At 45.7% G+C, this 21,193-nt stretch overlaps 1 protein-coding gene and 1 long non-coding RNA gene across 3 annotated transcripts in view; one reads left to right on the plus strand and one right to left on the minus strand.

Moving 5' to 3' along the window:
* Positions 1 to 17,424, minus strand: part of LOC138197610 (bone morphogenetic protein receptor type-2-like) — a 32,314-nt gene extending 14,890 nt beyond the window's left edge. The window contains 4 exon segments of the mRNA XM_069148452.1: positions 1,583 to 1,616; positions 1,618 to 1,763; positions 2,473 to 2,658; positions 16,151 to 17,424. Of these exon segments, the coding sequence (XP_069004553.1) occupies positions 1,583 to 1,616; positions 1,618 to 1,763; positions 2,473 to 2,658; positions 16,151 to 16,229 (445 nt within the window). The 5' untranslated portion in view covers positions 16,230 to 17,424.
* Positions 1 to 19,353, plus strand: part of LOC138197611 (uncharacterized) — a 35,780-nt gene extending 16,427 nt beyond the window's left edge. For both annotated transcript variants that reach the window (XR_011178219.1, XR_011178220.1), the window contains exons 5-6: positions 1,585 to 1,749; positions 18,974 to 19,353. This is a non-coding gene — a long non-coding RNA (uncharacterized lncRNA). The remainder of the gene's footprint in view (positions 1 to 1,584; positions 1,750 to 18,973) is intronic.
* The last annotated feature ends 1,840 nt before the right edge of the window (positions 19,354 to 21,193 follow it).

The raw sequence follows: 21,193 nt of genomic DNA on the forward strand, positions 1-21,193 counted from the left end.
CTTCTCACTGCTTTTGATGACGACCGGTCCCATTTGTTTTTCTTAAGTCTTATAAAATGGTTCAAAGTTCCCGGACGGTGAAAAAAAAAAGAAGCTAATTGTCAAATAGTGTTTGATTTAAAATAAATAAAATGTCAAAAATAGTTGTCAAACTCATTTTCTTCTTGATCAATTAACCGTTTCATCCCCGTTATTAATGTGATATTATGCACGTTAGGTGTGGTAGAATAATCGTATTTAAGGGCCGCAACAGAAATTGCAACAAAAATGTAAACACGCAAACAAAATTCCCTGATATTCCAGGATTAGGCCTAAAAAAAAATGACCAAAATGTCTGAATTTTACTGTTTGGAAAAGAATATTTAATATTCCAGGATTAGGCCTAAAAAAATGACCAAAATGTCTGAATTTTACTGTTTGGAAAAGAATATTTAATATTCAAGGATGAGGCCTTAAAAAAAAAAGACCAAATTCCCAGAATTTTACTGTTTGGAAATTTTTTTTTTTAATATTGCAGGATTAGGCCTAAAAAAAAAAGACCAAAGTCTCTGAATTTCCCTGTTTAGAAAAGAGTATTTAAAATTCTGCAGTCTGAGCAAAAGAGCATTTAAAATTCCCTTATATTCCCTGGAAATGGGTCGTCCCGCACGACGAGTACTTTTAAGCGAATTATTATTATTTTCAAATATAGTATTGAACGCAGGACCTTTAAGTTGCTCTCCACTACTTTTCACTTCCGCTTCCGTCGCGTCGGCTCGTGTCGCAATCCCACGAAAAAAAACAAAACCCGCCCGGGCACGTTCGGGAATGAACGACTGGAATCGGCACCAATTAAATCCGAGCCTCCTCGTCTTTTGTCTCGGGGACGGAGACGTAGACGGAGACGGAGACGGCGCGTAATCCGCGGAATGCGGCGCGACGACGGCGCGTTTCATTTTTTTAACGCGTGGGCGAGGAGGCGTGACGAGCTGTCAAACGCCGCCGCCGCCGCCGCCTTGACTCACAGCCGAAAGGAAAAAGAAAAGAAAAACCTAGAGGGGGGTGGGGGGAGGAGGGGTATGAACGAACAAATACGCGTGTTTGTTCGAAGAAAAAAAAAACACGAAACCACCTTTTCACGAGAACAAACCCGACAACTCGCTCTTTGTAATCTATCGCCGGTTTACGAGGGAAAAAAAAAAAAACACCAAAAAAAAACCAGCTGATGATGACCGGACAGAAAACCGATTCATCTCGGCAGCTGTCGAGGTTCTTCATAGACGCCATTCAGGAAGATCAGGTCTTATTTTCTCGCGGCGGAGAAGGAAGATCCGCGTAGGTGTTGGGATCATCTGGAGCCTTTCACACTTCGCCGCTTTGTCTTTATTAGTCTTTCCCTTCCTTCTTTTTGTTTCTGTATTAACCGCGGCCCAGAGTTGATCTATTTCGTCTGAAACAGGCGTCCACACTGATTTTTCTTTCTCCGTCTACGACGTGAAAGTCGAGTATTAAAACCGCGGGTGGGGCCGAGAGCCGGTTGCGAGACATTTTCGGTGTTAAACGTAATCGTTTGTTTGTTTGTTTGTTTGTCTGTCGTCCTTACAGAGGGGCTGCGCCGTGGTGGGGCTCGGCGGCGGGGAAGTCCTCGGTGAAGTTGACGTTGCACATGTCGCTGCCGCAGCAGCAGAAGTGGTACGTGCCGTTCTGGATCTGCGGCGGCAGGTTGGTCACCACGCAGCGGTCGTCCTTGCAGCCCTGGCTGTCGCCGAGGTGAGTCCAGCAACCTGAGGGGCGGGGAAAGGGGGCGGAGTTAAAAAAACAAAAACAAAAAAAAGACCTTGAATGTTGGGGTGGAGAGGGGAAGGGGGGTGGGGGGGGGGGGTCAGTGTTCGTCACTCACGGGGGAAAAGTCCACGAGTTGAAGGATCGTAGAAAAAAAAACCCGTTCATCGGCCGAGTGATTCGGGGGAGTGAAGGGGGGGGGGGGTGACAATGGCGATCACCCATCGCCACGGCAACCGAAAATGCTGTCAAGTTTTGATGAAGACGTGGATGTCTGCAATAAGGCATCCAGCTCAGCTCTTTAGAGATTTTTGTTTTTGGTGGGAGGGAGGAGGAGCGGGGGGGGGGGGATTTGGCAACCAGCAGTTACATCACCCGTTGGTTTGTTTATAATTTTTTTTTTTTTAAAAAAACGTTACGAAACCTCGAGTTCCTATTTTCCGATTCGCAGTCCTAATTTTTGAATTCTTTTTTTTTTTAATTTATTCAAATTTATCTCGCCGCAGTCTGGTGACGTTGGAGAGAGAACTTTAGGTTACCGTGGAAACCCCTCCCGGTTCAGAAAATGTAACCTCAGCCGAGCGAAGGATTAAACGGAAGAAAACAACAACAACAACAACAAAAAAAAACCGGCGTTTCGTTTGTACCCGAAACGCGTCGTCACGGCGATACCCAAGAGAGCGCCGACGGGGGGGTGACGGGGGGGTTTACCTTGCTTGACCAGCCGCACTTCGCCCGGCGGGCTCTTCTCCCACAGGCCGAAGCAGTGGCTGCCCTTGGCGCATCGGATGGTGGTGTTCTCCGGGGAGACGCGGCCCTCGCCGCCCGCCACCCGCTCCACCTCCCATTGCTGCTGCTGGTCCGTGAAGGCGCACTCCCTCTCCTCGCCCTGCGCCGCTGCAGAGACACACACACACACACACACACACACGGTAAATCGCGCTGCATTTTTTTTCTCGAGCAAATAAAAAAAACAACAACTGAGGTTTATGATGATGGAAAAAACACACACACACACACACACACACACGGTAAATCGCACCACATTTTTTTCCCGAGCAAATAAAAAAACAACAACTGAGGTTTATGATGATGGAAAAAACACACACACACACACACGGTAAATCGCACCACTTTTTTTTTTCCGAGCAAATAAAAAAACAACAACTGAGGTTTATGATGATGGAAAACAAAAAAACACACACACACACACACACACACACACACACACACACACACCAGCCAACCGAGGCCGATTGACACCGCCGGTCGCATCCGCGTCAATACAGGAAGAATCCACACGTGAGAACATTTAAACTGCAGCCTGAAGGGCACGGAGGAGTGTGTGTGTGTGTGTGTGTGTGTGTGTGTGTGTGAGGGGGGGGGGGGGGGGCACGAGAGGGCGTGGGGACTCCAAATGGCTTTAATTATAAAAACATAAACAAAAAGAAAGAAGCACGTTGGGGATGTGTGTGTGTGTGTGGGGGGGGGGGGTGGGATGTCAGATTGCTCGGCCCACGAATTAAAGCTCCCACCTTCGTGAAAGTCATTTGATTTGTAGCCCGGCATGCAGAAAATGTGTGTGTGTGTGTGTGTGTGTGTGTGTGTGTGTGTGTGTGTGTGTATGTGTGTGTGACTCGCTCACTTTGCGGAGGGAAATCGCCTGGAATGTCCAAGAGGGCGCGTGTTTGTGTACACAGCCGGGAATTATGGGGTAATTTCAGATAAGGTGGAAAAAACATGATGTGCCAGTTTGTTTCCACCCCCCCCCCCCCCTCCACCCTCCCGCCTCCCCACCCCCTCACTCGCACAGCTCCTCCCTTTCCTCCATCCGGGAGGGGAGGAGAGGGCAGGGGAGGGGAGGGGAAGGGTGGCCGTGCCCTGCCCAAGGTCAAGTGAGCCCGTGTGGGCAAGAGGGCGGTCCCCGGGGGAGGGGGGGAGGAGGGGGGAGTGCTAGCTCCACTCGGGCACGCAGCCAACTTCTCCTCCTCTGCTCCCATCCAGCAGATAAAGCTATCAACCCCCCCCCCCACACACACACACACACGTGACCACAGCGCTATAACTCCATCCAGATGATGGTGGATGTCAAAATTAATGTTTTTTGTTGTTGTTGTTGTTGTTTTTTTACCAACTGCTTCAGTGTAAAAAAAAAAAAAAAAAAAAGACGCTTAAAAAAAAAAGAAAGGCCACGTTTCCATTTATTCTTCCGTTTTGTCAAAATATGAACGAGCTTCATTGCGAGCGCACGACAGTTTCTCATTTCATTACTTGACGAGAATAAGTGGCTTATCTGCAGAGCTTTTATTTTCTCGACATGCTGTCGAAGACCGAGTGTTTTCTTTTCTACGTGGAGGACAGGAAAATAATATTTAACTAAAAAGAAGATGGAATTAATTCAGCCGATTCAGAATGAAAACAAATAAAAAAATAAATAAATCAATAAATAAAAAGGAACCGCAGACGTGAGCGGGGGACGGACCCGTTAACCTTTCACTTAGATGAGCGATTGTCTGATTGTCGCTTAGCAACCGTGACTAGGTATGGAAGGTGTGTCTGGCTATCGGTTGCACAGCGTGTGTGTGTGTGTGTGTGTGTGTGTGTGTGTGTGTGTGTGTGTCTGTCTACTTCAGGGACGGTATTGAACCGTAGGTCATCTCTGGTTTTTAGCTGTAAATTTGTTGCGTTCACAGGCGTGTTTTTTTATATATATTTTTTTTAAATATATAATGAGTTTAAAGTGAACCGTTAAACTAAAATGATTAAAATGATAACAGAGTTGATCTTAAAAAAAAACAACAACACTTTCTACGTGAACACAATGTAAGGCGGGAGCTTTTGGCTTCCCTGTGTGAGGCGGTGAGTTCAAGAGAATTGCTGCTTTTGTCAAGGGAGTCTGGTGGCTTTGAAGAGAGCGCCGCTACAACGGCTCTGCTCCCCGTTCGGAGAAGAGAAGACCTGCATGACCGCGAGGCGAAGCACTAGGAAAAAAATATATATCTAAATATAGCGTGCACTTAGACCGTTATGGATTTTTTTTTTGGGTTGTCGTTGTTGTGCGTAGTAACACGTGAAATACATTTGGCCGCCGACCCATTGTTTGGGGGGGGGTAGGCTAGACAGCAAAATGATTCACAAGTTACAGTGACTTGATGACTAAAAAGTCTATCTATCTATCTATCTATCTATCTATCTATCTATCTATCTATCTATCTATCTATCTATCTATCTATCATCTATCTATCTATCTATCTATCTATCATCTATATCTATTATCTATATCTATCTATTATCTACATCTATCTATAATCTATATCTATCTATTATCTACATCTATCTATTATCTACATCTATCTATTATCTATATCTATCTATTATCTATATCTATTATCTACATCTATCTATTATCTACATCTATCTATTATCTATATCTATCTATTATCTACATCTATCTATTATCTACATCTATCTATTATCTATATCTATCTATTATCTATATATTATCTATATCTATCTATTATCTACATCTATCTATTATCTATATCTATCTATTATCTACATCTATTATTATCTATATCTATCTATTATCTACATCTATCCATTATCTACATCTATCCATTATCTATTATCTACATCTATCTATTATCTATATCTATCTATTATCTACATCTATCTATTATCTACATCTATCTATTATCTATATCTATCTATTATCTATCTATTATCTATATCTATCTATTATCTACATCTATTATTATCTATATCTATCTATTATCTACATCTATCCATTATCTACATCTATCCATTATCTATTATCTACATCTATCTATTATCTATATCTATCTATTATCTACATCTATCTATTATCTATATCTATCTATTATCTACATCTATCTATTATCTATATCTATCTATTATCTATATATTATCTATATCTATCTATTATCTACATCTATCTATTATCTATATTTATCTATTATCTATATCTATCTATTATCTATATCTATTATCTAAATTTATCTATTATCTACATCTATCTATTATCTATATCTATCTATTATCTACATCTATCTATTATCTATCTATTATCTATATCTATCTATTATCTATATCTATCTATTATCTACATCTATTATCTATATCTATTATCTACATCTATCTATTATCTATATCTATCTATTATCTATATATTATCTATATCTATCTATTATCTATCTATTATCTATATCTATCTATTATCTACATCTATTATTATCTATATCTATCTATTATCTACATCTATCCATTATCTACATCTATCCATTATCTATTATCTACATCTATCTATTATCTATATCTATCTATTATCTACATCTATCTATTATCTATATCTATCTATTATCTACATCTATCTATTATCTATATCTATCTATTATCTATATATTATCTATATCTATCTATTATCTACATCTATCTATTATCTATATTTATCTATTATCTATATCTATCTATTATCTATATCTATTATCTAAATTTATCTATTATCTACATCTATCTATTATCTATATCTATCTATTATCTACATCTATCTATTATCTATCTATTATCTATATCTATCTATTATCTATATCTATCTATTATCTACATCTATTATCTATATCTATTATCTACATCTATCTATTATCTATATCTATCTATTATCTATATATTATCTATATCTATCTATTATCTACATCTATCTATTATCTAAATTTATCTATTATCTAAATTTATCTATTATCTACATCTATCTATTATCTACATCTATCTATTATCTATATCTATCTATTATCTATATCTATCTATTATCTACATCTATTATCTATATCTATTATCTACATCTATCTATCTATCTATATATATCTATTATCTCTATCTCTCTCTCTATCAATCTAAGTATGTAAGTTAAGTAGCTGATGACGTTATTGTCAAACAAACGGACTAATCTTGTATTCTGTAAAGGAACCATGTTGTTTCTTGATTGTGGACTTTGTGCTTTGGGACTCGTCAGCTGATGACCCCCGTTCACGAGTCGGCTCTACAAACGTGGAGCGCGTCAGAAACGAGAGTTTTCGTCCAAGTCTCGAAGCTAACGTCGGCTCCAATAGCGAGCCGGCGAACGGCTGTCGCTGCGGCACAAAAGAAAGCGGCGATTGCTGGAATCCTGATTTAGTCTTTCTCTTCTTTCTGAAGAAGCCACGGTCACCGCTGACTGCAAAATGTACAAAATTATACAAGAAAACTGTTCAAGACCCGTTTAAAAGCTTCAACTTTTGAAAAGAAGTCTTGTGTTTTTCAGTCCCGAGGTTCTCTGGTTGAGTGAAAAGACTCGATGCTTGTGTTTAGTTGATAACAGCCTGAGCAGCTTGGTGGGAAAAGAAAAAGAAAAAGAAAGGTGCAAGGCCGAGGCGCATAGAAACGTATCCTTTCAGTCTCGAATGCGTTTTGTTTCTCCGTTCTCAATACTCGCCCTAAAAACCCGGCGATGAGGTGGTGGTGGTGGTGGGGGAGGAGGGGTGGTGGTGGTGGGGTGGAAAGGGACGACACTTACTGTACAGGAGGAACTCTCGCATCAAGTGGAGAAAACATAAAGGAACAATGGCAGGAATTGCGGAGCCTGAGACAACACCCACAGACGGCCGGACAAACGGCGACCTCGTACGCCAGCGCCGGCAGGAAGTAGAAACCCGCCGAGCCGAGCATCTCCTCGCCTCTCCGGCAAAAAATAAATAAATAAAAAAGCCGGGATAGATAAACCGCTCACCCGCATTAATTATTCATTCTTTTTTTTCTTTTCCTTCTAAAGTTCGAAGCTTATGAAAATGAATCCGCCGTAAGGATGCTAGATCTCTTGGGTGTGGAGGAGGAGTGTGGAGGGGGAAGAGGGGGGGAGGGGGTTGCGGCCTGAGAATTAACCTAGAAATAATTTTTTGCGGGGCCTTTATCCACAAGTTACAGTAAAAAAAGAAAAAAAAATCGGCGTTATCAGCCAAATACGAGACAAAACGTGGCACTTCCTGTATAGCCGTTTCAAAATAAAAGCTCGGCAGATGGACCGTTTTTTTTTTTTTGCTTGACGGCAACATCACGTGTATGAACGCCCCTCCAGCCACTTCACCGACTTGAGTGAGCGAGCGGACGCCATCGGCCGGGTCGAAATGCCGCAACCTCCCGTTTTCCCTTTTTCAAATTAAAAAGCCCGTCTGCGTTTCCAGGACAACGCGCGAGGCTTCGTCCTCGTCTTCGGAATACGGCGCACGTGTTTTTTGCGGGTACGTGTTTCCGAAAAGTTGTAGCTCGGAGGTGTCCCGGTATTGCATTTCTTTTAAGATTCATAGCGCCCCAAAAAAAAAAAAAAAAAAAAAAAAAAAAAAGGGACCGATGTCGGTCGCCTACTAGTCGGAGGGTTGTTGGTTCGATCCCTGACTCCTCCTCCCCCCGGTCCGCACGCCTAAGTGACCTTGGACACTCCAACGGTGCAAACGTTTGGTTATCAATTGTTGTTATGAATGTGCTTTACCGCGAAAGTTACAAACGAGCGTTACGACCAAGCGGGAGACCAAATGGTCTTTGGTTTTTTTTTTGTCCGTCGCCATCTTGGCTAGTTTGGTAGGTTACCGGGACGTAACTTCAGTTCTACGAGTACGTGGGGGTTCGCCGCTTTACCGCGAAACTGCATCCCTGCCCTGTCTTCTTTTCTTTTCTTTTCAAATATCGAGCCACTAAATCCTGAACACCATACTTACGGAGCGTGAATAATAGGGCCCCCTCCCCCCCCCTCCTCGCCCCCCGTTTTGGTCTCAAGACGCCGGAGGTGAGAAGGAATTATAAAAAGGAGCCTCTTGTGATGCGATCAGGCGGCGCTCTCTCTTGATCTGGCGCCGGCGCTTGTTATGCGCACAATGAAACTATTTAACGTGTCGCGCGTCAGCCGCCGTGTCACAATGTTATTTCAGTCAAAGACAGCCGGTCACGGGGTTGCAGTCAGGCGTGGGGGGGGGGGGGGGGCGCGGTGGGGGTTTACAGCAGCACTGTGTAGGCATGTTTCTTGGCGGGACGAGGGTTAAAAAAAAAAAAAAAAAAAAAAAAAAAAAAAAAAAAAAAGGGGCACGGAGCTCTTAACGTACATTAGCGTCTGGAAACTTGATAATCCCCCCCCCCCCACCCCCCCACCACCACACTTAGTGGTGATCATAAGGAAGCATTGGTCTTTGCTTTGTATTACAGAACTGCACTCAAAGAACTTTTTCTTTCGGCGACAGCTGAAATGCAGAAATCCAATTGGCACTCGAAATATATATACATATACATATATATATATATATATATATATATGTATATATATAAAAGGAATCGGGAGCACACAAGGAAGTTTAGATGTTAAACTGAACCGGGAGTTTATACAACGGGGGAGGCGTGTCTTGTTTGATTGACAGGCCCGCGGTGCAGTCAGGTTACGGCTAAGGGTGGGCGGGGACGTAGCATCGTCGGGTTCCCGGTCAGATGGAGGCAAAGTTGGTTCCGTTGACTTGTATACTCCTTTGACATTTCTGGTTGGATGCCAAATCTCTGGTGTTGTTTTTCTTCGCTCTCTGATTGGCCGCTGCAGGCTCCGCACGCCGCTCCGCTCTTGCGGCGCTCGCTATGTAATCTTGGCTTCTCCTGCAGTATTGGATTGTGGGTCAGAGTACGCAGGCAAGGCCAGTGGAGCGAGAGAGAGAGAGAGAGAGAGAGAGAGAGAGAGAGAGAGAGAGAGAGAGAGAGAGAGAGACAGAGGGAGAGACAGAGGGAGAGAGAGGGGCGAGTCATATCAAAAGGCTCCGGAGTAGTTTTGCTGCTCCGAGCCTCTCCATTGGATGATGGCGGGCACCGCTGAGTGTTTACCCATGGCCCAGTTTATTTGCTAATCTCCCCTCCTCCTCCTCCATCCAAAAAAACCTCCTCCCCCAACTGGCCTTCGGTGCACCCTCCTCCTCCTCCTCCTCCTCCCCTCTGAGCCTCGCTGCTAAAACACAACAGCGATCTAATCTGTCTCTCTCTCCTTCTCCTGCCGCCAAGGCCCGAAGGGAGCGACGCGAGGCACGGGGCCCTTCGTTCCTTTTCTTTCTGAGACTTGATTAAAAGTCGACCCCCGAGCCGCTGTTTTTTTTCTCCTCCCCCCCCCTGCTCCGAGAGTTCACGTCCGAGATTAGAGACAGAAAAACTACAGCAAAGGGGAGGGGGGGGAGGAGGTGTGTGTGTGTGGGGGGGGGGGGGGAACTGAAACGAAAAGAAGCGAAGGTGGCTCTTCTGTAACCGAAGGCGCCGTCGTCGTGCTTTACGGGAAAAAATGCCTTTGAAATGCAAAGACGCAATCCCGTCTCCGCGCAGGTGATCGCGGGCTTTATTTATTATTTTTTTTTATATCTCTCGTCGCCACGGCGACAGTCGTCAGCGGCGCCCGCCTCCTACCTGCTGCTGTTGTTTGTTTGTTTGGGTGCGACGCTTGTTGCTGAGGTAGGACCGGTGGGATTTGCTGACACCCCCCAATTTTCCCCAAAGCCCCCCCCCCCCACCCCACCCCCGCCTCGGGGTTGAGTTTAAGGATGGAGGTGGGTGGTGTTGGTGTTCTTTAATCTGTCCCATCTGTTGACCCCCCCCCCCCCTCCCCCGCCCCCCTCAAAAACACCATCATGACCACCACTCAAGTCTGTGTCTGTCTGGGTCTGGTACAGTTATGCTAATCCTGGATCCTGGGTTGGGGGGGGGGGGGGGGAGCTTATATACTACCCTCAAAGCTTTAGAGGCCTCCATTATTGACCACCGTGCATTTATACCAAAATCCCCCCCCCCCACCGTTTCCACCTCCCCCCATGTATACCTTAACTTTCCCGAATATGTCATGAAAACACGGGTACGACTAAAAAAAAATAAATAAATGGTGTTTGCCACGGCACGGCGGGGGGGGGGGGGGTTAAGGGGGAGAGGGAGGGGGGGGGGTATAATCCAGGATTATTTATGGAACGAGTTTAAGTTCGGTTTTAGGCTCCCGTCCAAATTTGAGTCTTAGTTCAGCGACGACGTCGTTTCGCTCGTCGGACTTGCGGCAAGTTCAGGCTCGACTCGACCGTGGGGTGGGGGTGGGGGGGGGGGGGCATCCGGCCGTTCCGCCGGTAGGGGCCTGTGGTTTGGTTCTACTCTGAGAGCTAAGCGGGCATGTCGTCGCTTATTTAAAAAAAAAAAACACACACACACACACAAGCGTAGAGCTGAAACATCTAGATAATCCATAGATTTGATTCTTTTTGTTTCTATTTAAAAAAATAATAATTAGTAAACAGTAAAATTCAAATTTTTCCAGCTGTTTTTCTTTTTTTCCCCTCAGGTTTTTTATTTTTTAGATTCGATATTTTACAGACAAGTCAAGAAAACAGAACAAAAGAAAACCGAAAATTGATCTCCTTTTTTTTTTTTTTTTTAATATCGGCAGTTAGACGTCAGCGTGGACAGGAAACGGAAAAATATCCCGTCAAGTGTCAAAAGTATTCAATAACCACTTTTGAGGGGCCGTTGCAAAGACAAAAATGCGTTTTTACACGATACGTTGAAAAAAAATAATCGACCAATATTTTGATATTTGTTTTCTTTCTGTAATCGCCCCCCCCCCCCCCAAAAAAAAAAAAAAAAAATCCAGTATCATTCTGCCTTTAATTATCATTGTTATAATTTACCATCAGTGATACATAAAGCACATATTATCTAGTCTCTGCACCGTTAACACTCTTTTATTCACTGCTATATGACACTTGTGGGATAAGGGAGCAGCAGCAGCAGTGAGAAATAAACAAGACTCCCTAAAAAGACAAGTAGCTGCCTTTTTTTTTTTTTTTTTTTTTTTTAAAGCTTCTGTCCATTCGGATACAAAAAACAAAACAAAAAAAACCCCCAGCTCGTCCAACATTTTTTGCGCGCTCTAGACTTATTGTCTCTGCCGGTCAAGGAGAACGCTTCGTGCTAATCATACGCTGTCACTCCGAGTTACCATCTCAAGGCTGCACCTTTTGTTTTCCCCAAACATCCACTAATTTCTCCTTTTTTTTTTTTTTTTGGCCAAACCAGTAGGTTGGCTGAACACTGTTCTATTGTGTCAGATGGTTTTTTTTTTTTTTTTGCTTTTACCTCCGATTCAGAAACTAAAAAAATAAAAAAAAAATTGTAGTAAAGAAACATGCTCATTTCATCTGAACAGTTATAAAAAAGAAAAAGAAAAGGGCCTCCCGCCTCCATTGGTCTGTTTCTATCTGCAGTCTTTCTCTTCCCACCGAAAATAATGATGCGGACGGCGTGCCAAATATCATGGAATCAAAGCGGGGCTGCAGCGGTTTCACATCTCCGGCCCCAAATAAAAACGGCTGCCGCGTGTCGTCGCGCCGCTCTTCAATTCGAGACTTTGCTCATCTCGCAGTGGGGACGTCCGGTGAGATTCAAATTATAAAAGAATGAAACGATCAATCTGAAGAAAATTTTGCAGAAAATATTTCGTCGAACTCGGAACGATACTGGACCTCCCCCCCCCCCGGTCAAATGCCGATACCATAACGGGGAGTCAATATGTGGTTTGAAATTCCAAATATTTATACGCAGTATATATTAGAGCCCGACCGATACTGGAGTTTGGGGCCGATATCGATACGAGGGAGTAAAGAAATGTTGATATTAATCATTTTATTGTACTCTATTAATCCCCGTGCCGCCCCAATACACCGGCTGGTGTCACTGGTATTTCTACACGGCATATTGTAGACCGATACTGGATTTTTGGAACCGATACGAGGAAGTAAAGATACTTATATATGTTTCTTGCGACGAAACGTATGTAAAAGAAGTATATCTTACGAGGGTTATCGGTTTCTGCATTACGACCGGCTGAAAGTCATCGTATCGGCCAACGTATATACCAATACGGCCGATAGAATATAATCGGTGGAGGCTCCCACATTTCCACGGCTCGTTAATTCTTTCCGTCACTTTTTAAGCAAACATATCGAAAGTTTTTCTTCGTCTGAAGCGTCTGGAATCCTAAAACTTGAGGTTGTTTTTTTTTACTTCCTCCGTTCCGAGACAGAATGAATGAATGAAGAAAGCACTTTAACGCGTCATGTTGGTGGAGTTTCCCTCCCCCACGTATTACTACTCGCAAAAATATTTCAGCGTGGCATCCTGCGGTGCGACTAAAAACTCGCCCCGAGACTCCTTCTGCCTTTTGTTTACCCCCCCCCCAAAAAAAAAATGTCTCGGCTGCAATTTGGGCGCGTGTGTCACCGAGGCGGCATTTCCCCTCCGAACGTGGCATTTAAGAAGTTCCCGTTTGGCGAGTTCGTTCCTTCCGACTAAAACGTGCCATTAAAAGGGGGGAGGGAGGGGGACGGGGGGGGGGTTGACTTCGTAAGACATTCAGACTTCGTAATCTCGCGTAAAAAAGTGGCGTGGTGGGTGGGTGGTGGTGGTGGTGGTGGGGGGGGCAGTAAGGTCTGTCAGGGGGACAGTTTCAGGGGTTTTGGACGAGCGTAGCGAATGAGCTCGCCCCCTTTTTTTCTTACGCTTTAGTATACAACCGCTGCCCCTTAATCCTTCTTTGGGAACACCCCCCTCCCCTCCCCCGCCCCCACCACCACCACCAAAACAAAAGGGAGGGGGTGAGGGTGGGATGGGGGTGGGTGCTTGACTAAATACGCCGACACGAGCAGAACACCTGTCAGGTGGAGTCTCCGGATCCGTGTTATCCCGCTCCAGATTTCGAAGCGGCAGGCGTTTTTAAATGCGCGGACGCGCCGCCGATCGGTCGCCGTGGTTACGGACGGGCGGCCCGGCTGCGAAAACGGGTTAAACGGCGTGGCGGGTGGGAAAACCGGGCAAAAAAAATAAATAATAATAATAATATTTGAAAGCCAGAGGTGGAGTCGGGTTGCAATGAGGGCGACATTAAAGTGTGTGTGTGTGTGTGGGCGGCGGGGGGAGGGGGGGGGGGTGTGCTGGGTCAGAGAAGATGACTAGCTACCCCTCCCCTCCTCCTCCCTCCCCCCGATCCCTCCTCGGGCTATTAGGCTCCTCCGCTCCGCCTCGACGTTGCGAGTACGATCCCGAGGCACCGGGATCTCTTCTGCTTTGCATTCACGAGAGCGGCGGCAGCACCGAGACAGAGCGAGACAGAGACAGAGAGACGCTTTGTCTCCCGTCTCTTTGCAGTCGTTACGCCAAAACAAAGTCTGACTGCCGCCCTCATTCATTCATTTATTTTTAAAAAATTTTTTTTTAAATCGAGCGTCGATTGATCGCCCATCGGGCCGATCGTCTCGGCGGCGATCGCTAACGGAGGCGCAAATAATTCATGGTGATGTGAAGCGCCCACCCCCCCCCCCACCCCCACCCCGTCCCACCACCACCACAGTTATTACATAACCCCGTGATCGCGATGATTTAAGCTGCCCGCAGACAATTTTTGCGCGACAACGGTCGGGTTTCCGCATCGTCGTCGCGTCTTCTTCTTCTTCTTCTTCCGGTTCGAAGGTTTAATGGACACTCGACAAACCAACGGGACGCTTTAACGTCTCATTTTTCCGACGGGATGGCCGCCAACGGCAAAACAGTCCGTAAGAAGACGGATTTTTATTTTTTATGTTTAAAAAGACGCCGAGATCGTGGAAGCGTCTGGAGGACTATACGACCGTCCCATCTGGCCTTTTATTCCTATTTCCGAACAGCGACTCGCGCTAGAAGGTCTTATGTCCGACTTTACATCTTTTCATGTTCCGATTGCCGTACGTACGCCTCGCTAATGCTCCACGACGTGCCGTTGAATAGAAGGTTAAAACGCCCCCCCCCCCAAAAAAAATTCACACGTGCGGTTCGGTCTAAATTTCTGATAACGGCTAGCCGGGCTGGCTACGGTGGCTCGACTAACGGTAGCCTGTGGTAGCTCACGGCGAGCCTCGAGGGACAGCGGCGATGGACGTCAGCACGAGATTATAAATAAAAAATAAAAAATGTATGCGTACTATCGTTCTTCCTTATTTCCCGTAGTTGTCATGACCTACTCCCGTCTGAAGGTGGCAGTAATGCGCCATTGAAACAACATAAAGAGAAGATAAAAGGCATATTTGATTAATATTTTTTTTTTTTACTTTCTCTTGAAACGCCCGTCGCTACGTACCACCAGCGGGGCAAACCTTTATCCGCCGTGTCGACCTCGTCGCCGCTCGCGATTGGTTTTGCGGCCACAAGGTGGCGATCGACGGTAAAACAAACCCAACAACAAAGTCCCAATCGGACATTTCGTCCCGTTTCGTCCCGTTTCGTGAACGCGTCATCGGCCTCTGCCTCCGGCCGCCGCCGTCCGATTCAAAGTTCCTCCTCGACTCGGGTCACCTACCGGCTTCGTACTCACAAAGTAAGAATTCAAAACAAACAACGCCGGGCGGTCCGCCGCTCGTCTGTTATAGATTCAAATATAAATGCAAAGCGGCACAACCACGAACGCTGTGTATTCAAATGACGGCAGTTCTTATTATTCGGGGCTTCTTATTTTTTTTTTCCCCCCTTCCTGTGAATGGGCGGAGGAGAAACGATAATACGTTATTATTAAGCTGTTTATACACGCATTCGCAAAAAACAACAACAACAACAACAACAACCGGGGGGCTGTAAAACGAGACCTGAACTTCTGGCGATGAGAAAACTACCCCCGGTCTTGTACAAATACCGTCCCGGTCTTCCCACACATTCCACCTGCCCTCCTTCCTCCCCTTCGGCTTTTACTATCTTATCGTGCCCAAGGTCTCCCAGAAGCCTGGCCGAGGCCCAGAAAGTCTCGAACAGAGAGGGGGTGGTGGTGGTGGTGGTGGTGGTGGTAGGGATGCACGCACACACACACACACACACACACACACACACACACACACACACACACACAACTTGGCAGACAAGGACTGCGGTATGTTTGGCTTGTGTTTTTCCAGGCCTTTTGTACACAGAATGATTTAAAAAAAAACAAAAAAAAAAAAACATGTGATGCTCCGACTTTTAACTCCTCAGATCCAGTCCAGAGATAACGACACATGGACAACGATTGGGGGGGGGGGGGGGGGGGGGGGGGGAAGGAGGGGAGGGGGACATAAACCATAAATACAACACACTTAAAGAAAATGAGGAGAGACAACATCTGCAAACACCCCCCCCCCCCACCCCCTACCCCCCACCCAAAAAAAAAAAAAAAAAAAAAAAAGTGAGCACGGAAATCAAGCAGAAGATGATGGAAAGCATCACATGTTGAATGACAAGCACATATTCTCTCTCCAAATAAATAAATAAATAATAATAATAAGCCCCAACTCACCGGCCACTGAAGTCAGGAGGATCGCCAGGCAAAACCCGAATTTAGCGAGGGATTTCATCGTGATGCGACCCCCAGCCATGACAGCGTTTTCTTTTTTTTTTTCCTTTTTTTTGGGGGGGGGGGGGGTGGTGAGGGAGGAGGTCTTGTTGTTGGAGCTCCTCCAAAAAAAAAAAAAAAAACTCGTGTTTTTTTTTTTTTTACTTCTCCTGCAGCTTCCACACGTAATCTGTCCCCTTCTTCCTCCTCACGTCAGCTCGGTAACCTGAACTGCTCTCGCAGGCGTCGAACAACACATCGGAGAAAACGATGCAAAAAAAACCCCCACAACCACCAACACACACGAAGAAAACAAAAAAGGGGGGGGACGTGATTTCGGTAAACTAACATTAACGAGCTCCGATTTATTTATTTATAAAAAAAAAAAAAAAAAAAAAAAAAAAAAGAAGAAGGAAAAAAAAAACAACAACAAAAGTTCCCAAGTTTCGGCCCGAGGTCTCCGGGCTCCGCCGCCGGAGCAGCTAACTTGTTCGGCGGGTCTTCCAGCTCCGTCTCAGCCAGCGGACAGCGTCCATATCTGCTAGCCTAGCCTAGCATCGCTAGCTGCCGTCTGGCACTACCGAAGAAAAAAAGAAAAAAAAACTTCCCCAAAAGAAGAGTCAAAACGCGGCTTGAAGAAGCTCTTCCCCCCCCCCCCCCCCCCCCCCGCCTACACACGAACCGTTTTCAGCCGCACGGTTTGTAAGGACGTCCCCTCTTTCGACATCGCAGCCGGAGAATTTCGGGCGTATAAAAAGCGGTTTTAGCCGACTAGCTCGGGGTTAGCTCCGCTCCCCCCCCCCCACGTCCACCTCCGCGATGGGAGCGAACACGACGCTTAGCCCGGGAGTCGTCCCGGGTCCGGTCTCATTCCGCGACCGCGTCGTCGCGGAGAGGGGTAGGGAAGAAAAAAAAACCAAAACTAAAGAAAAAAAAAAAACACCCGAGAAATAATTCACAAGTCAGCTCCTCTCCTCGGGCGATCGTCAGACGGGAGGATCGTTCCTCCCCCGGGGGGTCGCGCTTGACAGACCGGCGGCGGAGCGGAGCGGAGGGGGAGGAAGAGATGGATATCTGTCGGTGATCCGGGGCGGCTGGGAACGCCTCGGCGCTTTTATTTTTTTTTTCCGCAGGCTTGTCTGGACCGCTCGTCTCCGGTATCAGGTTGCTGTTGTGGGGTTGGTGTTGGTGGGGAGGAGGAGGAGGAGGAGGAGGACCAGTCCTACACAGCCATGGAGGGAGGGGGGGGGGGTGTGCAGCGCCGCTGTGCCGCAGACTGTGGATACAGCAGCCTGGAAAACACGCTGCTGCGTTCAAAGACACGCGATGTGGTTTAGTTGGTGTATCCACCCGCATTCACATCATGAATAATAATAATAATAATAATAATAATAATAATAATCCCATTAATGACATTATTATAGCAAAGAGCAAGAGACACGGTTGGTAATTATCTACAAGAAATACCGCTGTAGTGAGTTGGGGGAAAAAGGGGAATGGAATTTCCCAGCATGCACTGAGCCCTAATGTGTTTTCGTTTACGTACAACTGTGTACGACACCACGTAATATACGTATAATACATGATGTTATGTGGCAAAACAGTAGGCGACCGTCGCTACTGGTCCTCACACTAATTATACGGCGTTTCTAGAGCTGTACAGTTGTTGTTGTTGTTGTTGTTGTGAAAGGACAAACGTGGCACCGTGAGTGAAGGTGATTGAGCGTTGGTATAACTCCTCTTGCATTGCTGACCCGCAGGTTCCCATTAAAGTGATCGACATTTTCTGCTTATTCAGCAATAAGAGTGATTCGTATTATTTATGTTAATTTTCCACGGACAAACTGTTGCGTCATAACCCACCGTAATTAACCTGCATCTTTATTTCTTTACCATACTTCCCGTTATTTATTTATATATATATATTTTTTTTTTTACTCATCCAGGCTACTTATAAGGCCGAATTAATATTTCCTACTGGCATTAAACGCATCAATAATTATTAGCGTTACTGTACTGCCTCTGTGCGGTCAGATGGCTTCAAAGCCCTAGAAAAAAAATAAAAAAAATAAAAAAGCACACGCTGTGTAGTTGCAGCGCTACAACGCGTCCAGCAGGGGGCGACGTCAGCCCGAGGCGCGTATCAGGGACGGTGTGCAGGTTTGTGGTTATATAACCTGCAAAAATACTACTTAGTGCGGTGCTCAGTTGCTTTATGCATCCTGGGTTGTTGTTGTTGTTGTTGTTGTTTTACAACAATAACGACATAAATTGCTTTATAAATTCGTTTAAATATAACAGAATCTGTTATGGAAGCAAAATAAAAATACAAATAAGATCAAGTTAAAGTGTCCCATACAGCGTATACTTAAAAAAAAAATAATAATAATAATAATAATGCCGTCATGGTATATAAAGTAGAGCTTATTGGCTCTGAATATGATGGATGAATTAGTTGGCAGTGTTGTCCCAATGGGTTTTATTACGGGCGAGGAGGGGAGAGAGGGGAGATGGAGGGGGGGCGTGTCAGTTTGCGCAAAGGGGGGGAGCCGCTGATGGGACAAGACCGCGAGCAGCCTTTCTGGATGTTGCTCTCCGGCTCGGGAAGTCCTCGTCGGGTGTCCTGGTAGTCGGTGACGGAGCTGGGTGGGTGTCAAAGTTGAACCTTTTACGCACGTCGGACAGCCGAGAGAATCACCGCGCGCGTTGCTTTTATTTTATTTTTTTATTTTTTGTTGTTGTTTGTTGTTCTTTCCTTCTCCGGTAACCTGGCCGTCTGATGAAAAGGTGCGCCACGCTATGGCTTCTGCTCCACCTGAGGCGAGGAAGTTCACGAGGGGGGCTCAACAAGCCGGGCACCGCCGCGGAGGTGAGGCAGAGCGTGTCCGAGGCCGTGAGGACCTCAGTGTTGATGGTAAGGGAGCAAAAAAAAAAAATAAAAAAATGGACTCATCTGTTTTGCACTACATCTTAAAACCGTTTTTTTTTTTAAAAGAGGCTTTTCAGAAGGAGGTCAGAGGTCAGCCACAAAAAAAAAAAAAATTAAGTCGACATTTTTAACGCCTTGCTCGAGGGCAGCTACCCGCCCTGAAGAAGCAGGTTCTGTTTCGTGAAATGTTAAAAAGCATCGGTCCATTTGTACAGTCGCTCGCCTGCAGCAGACTCCCGTTACAACTTTCTCAAAGGAGGGGGGGGGGGGGGGGAGATTGGGGGGGGGGGGTTGCCAGGTAACCGAAATGTACACCGCCAGCTCTGAAGGGATGAAAGACCACACGCACGGGAATACAAATGCATGCCTCTTAGTACATTAGGTCACGGCATGTGCACCTTGCGGCCTGATGAGGGTGGACAGAAACAGCTGAGTCGTGACAAAGGTGCAAATTTGACAGCACTTGGGAACGTGTGGATTCATCAGGACGTGCCGTCGTTCGGGTTTACGTCCCGTCCCGTCCCCCGGAGACTCGTCCGCGTCCAGTCCCGTCGCGTAATGGTGATCGATTGCGGCAATTTGTCGGCTGCTAATGGCCTTCGGCTGTCAATTAAGGGCCCATGTTTTTCCGCCAGTACATCCGCTTGTTATTATTATTATTATTGTTATTATATTAATACACAGAATTGATTTTCGAAATGAGCTTCTTGCGGCTGAAATGTGGGTCCAAGCCACCGACCGTCCGACGATGAGTTTGTAAACATTTTTCGGAAGACAACGGGAGTCGGTAAATACAGCGTACCCATATTTATGGAAAACAATCCATTATTTAAGCCTTAATCTTCACCTCTTGGTAATTATGTCACAGTAGCCCCATTAATTCTGCCCGAGCCCCCCCCCACCACCACCCCCAGTGTGTGTGTGTGGAGCATAACGGCTGCCAGATCAGATCTCCGGGTGGTCTTAAATAATGGATGGGACGACGGCAGGTTGTCCTGGCTATTTTTAAACGTGCCCTCTTTCACCGCCGTGACTCGGCGTCACGCTAAAAAGCAGCCATCAATTATGAATACGCGCCACGAAGTCATCCGGGCTCGGGGAGCGAGGGCCGAGCTCCTGGGACCCGGGTCGGACGCGTGGTTAGCGGCAGAGCAGTGAAATGAAGTGAAATAAATAAGTAAACAAGTAAATAAAGTAATAAACTGAAACCCTGCAGGTTTAACAACCACTTCCGACTGTGGGAAATGCTCGCTTACCAGGTTTTTAATCCTTTTTTTTTTCTTTTTTTTTCTCTCCTGCCCTTTTTTTCTGAGATTATCTTTGCTCGTTTCTTACCGTTTCCCCAAAAATGTCGCGTCGATCGCAAACGGAACGCGACGTGTTGCAAGTCACGTAAAAAAAACAAAAAAAAAACGTATTTAATATGAAAAATGTAGAAACGGAGAGATTGAATTTGACACGTTGCAAAAAAGAACAAAAAGTGACCTCCTGCTTTTAACAACACTCTTGTAGAACGTCAGGGAACTGAAGGGAGCGGAAGTTGGTGGAGTTTTGAAAGCGAAATGTCGTCCCTTTCTCGCCCCGTGTAGGATTTCAGCTGCTCAACAGTTCGGGGGAGGAGGGCTTCTTTTGTGGTATTTTTCGTCTCACGACGCGGCAAATTTGTTGAAAACCCTTCTTTGTATCGCTCGGCATTTGATGGCGCCTTCCCAGATGTGCAAGCTGACCACGCCACGCGTAGTGACGCATCCCTGTACCATCGTGGATGCCGGCTTTTTAAACCGTGTGCCGATAAAAGGCCGGGTGGTCCCTCTCCTATTTAGCCTGGAAGATGCCAAACTGGAGACTTTTGCCATTTTCCAGAAAAAGTCGGGAGTCAGTCCGTCGAGCTACATGTGTGTTTATATATATATATATATATATATATATATATATATATGTTTTGACTTCTCAACCGTGGACACGGACGATGGTTCCTGAGCCCACGCAGCGATTTCCGCTCCAGATTCGCGACTGTTTTTTGTTTTTTATTGCAGCCCGAACGCGGCGGCCTTCTAATATCGCTTTTTTTTTTTGGG

This window comes from Embiotoca jacksoni, unplaced genomic scaffold (genome assembly GCF_022577435.1).
Source record: "Embiotoca jacksoni isolate LCO1_2020_lvr unplaced genomic scaffold, fEmbJac1.0.p SCAF_144, whole genome shotgun sequence".
Lineage (NCBI taxonomy): Eukaryota > Metazoa > Chordata > Actinopteri > Embiotocidae > Embiotoca > Embiotoca jacksoni.